This window comes from Phaethon lepturus, unplaced genomic scaffold (genome assembly GCF_000687285.1).
Source record: "Phaethon lepturus isolate BGI_N335 unplaced genomic scaffold, ASM68728v1 scaffold8415, whole genome shotgun sequence".
In the NCBI taxonomy this organism is placed as follows: Eukaryota; Metazoa; Chordata; class Aves; order Phaethontiformes; family Phaethontidae; genus Phaethon; species Phaethon lepturus.
In genome coordinates, this window is record NW_010539852.1 from 46,205 (window position 1) to 47,760 (window position 1,556).

The 1,556-nt window shown below is 42.7% G+C and overlaps 1 protein-coding gene across 1 annotated transcript in view; it reads right to left on the reverse strand.

Annotated features, from left to right (window-relative positions):
• The window catches only part of EXOSC8 (exosome component 8), a 12,507-nt gene extending 10,976 nt beyond the window's left edge, over positions 1-1,531 (reverse strand). The window contains exons 1-2 of the mRNA XM_010287247.1: positions 1,449-1,531; positions 55-91 (exon numbers count right to left, since the gene is read on the reverse strand). Coding sequence (XP_010285549.1) covers positions 55-91; positions 1,449-1,531 — 120 coding nt within the window. The remainder of the gene's footprint in view (positions 1-54; positions 92-1,448) is intronic.
• Positions 1,532-1,556: the final 25 nt, after the last annotated feature.

Genomic DNA, 1,556 nt, shown 5'->3' on the forward strand with positions numbered 1-1,556 from the left:
AAGCAAGAAAAAAATTGACAAGCAATTTATACAAGCATATCATGTTTTACTCACCAAAAATCTCCTGTAATATTCCAGTGGTTCCACTGTTCTAAAACAAATAGAAAGAGAAGTTCACATGCAGCTCCCAAGTAGGTAAGAGATAGCAAAAAAGATAAGCAAGCACTAGCCTACAACAACAAAAAATTTGAGCATCAAGATGACTGGCAAAGCTGCTTAGCAATATGGTTACAGAAAGATGAAGAAACTAAACTGATCCAAGAAAAAGATGTGTTCCTACATTCACTTCCAAAATGCTTCTTGCTTACAAGGAACCTGCCTGCACATACACTTAACACAAACTACTAGCCTTCACCTCAATAATCTTGTCTATTACTTTTAATTCAAAAGGAGTGTTTATTGAGACAAGGGTTTAGAATATTTTTGAAGAAATGCAGAAAGGGTAATTTTATTACAGTGTCTGAATTATTAGTTAGTTCAAGGACTGCATTCAGATGTACAACATGGTTTAAAATAGTTTTACAGTCTTGAAATGCTAGTTTTTCTTCAAATCTTTAAGAAAATATAAGATTAAGAAACATGCTTCAGGCAGTGCTTCCATTGAGAAATAATTAATGCTTATTATTAATTATATACTACTAACAGGGTTTGTGTATTAGTATTTTAAGCACAGAATATTAAAGTAAAAAATACTCATAAAAGTGTCACTACTATTTGAAAAAAAGCCTTCTCAGTTTTGTTAAAATAAGCACCTCGGCAGGAGGGGGAAAGGATAATTGGAAAAGGCAAGTTTTCCAAAGCACGAATTAAGCCCTGTTGTTTCCCCAAATGTTGGTCCTATATTACTGTTTTTTAACCCCTATGCATGGCCTGTTCTCTTCCAATTCATGTAAGAGCACTTGCTAAACCTTGATTCACACATTTAAGCCGTAAATCTGGATGAAGCAAGGACACTGGAACAGGTTGCCCAGAGAAGCTGTGGATGCCCCATCATTGGAAGTGCTCAAGGTGCAGCTAAATGGGGCTTTGAGCCACCTAGTTCTGCCTGTACCTCTTCCCTTTGACAGAGAAGGCTGCCCTCCTCCACTTCTAACGCCCCAGGAACCATGGGACAGTCCAGGCTGGCGGGGCCTCTGGAGGGTGTTGTGTCCAACCCCTTACCCAAATCAGGTCCACACAGAGCTGATAGACCACTCAGGGCCTTGTCCAGGTGCACTGATTGTCCCCAAAGATGGAGATACCACAGACTCCCTGGTTGACCACCCTTCACCATGACTCCCTGCCCCAGTATCTACTCAGAATCATGTTTCAACCTGCATCTACAGTCTACCTCTTGCCTTCTTCACACCACATCCTATTAGGTAGCTCAAGGCATTACTGATCTCTGCGCTTAGCCATGCCTTTTTAAAGCTGAACAAATCCAGCTCGCTCAGCCCCTCCTAGGGCACCTCGGGGCTCCAGGCCCCTCAGCACCCTGGTAACTCCCCGCCGGTCGTGCCTTCACCTGCCCACACCCCTCCTGTACCGGCATGCCCCAAAGCGGAGCCGGCACCGCA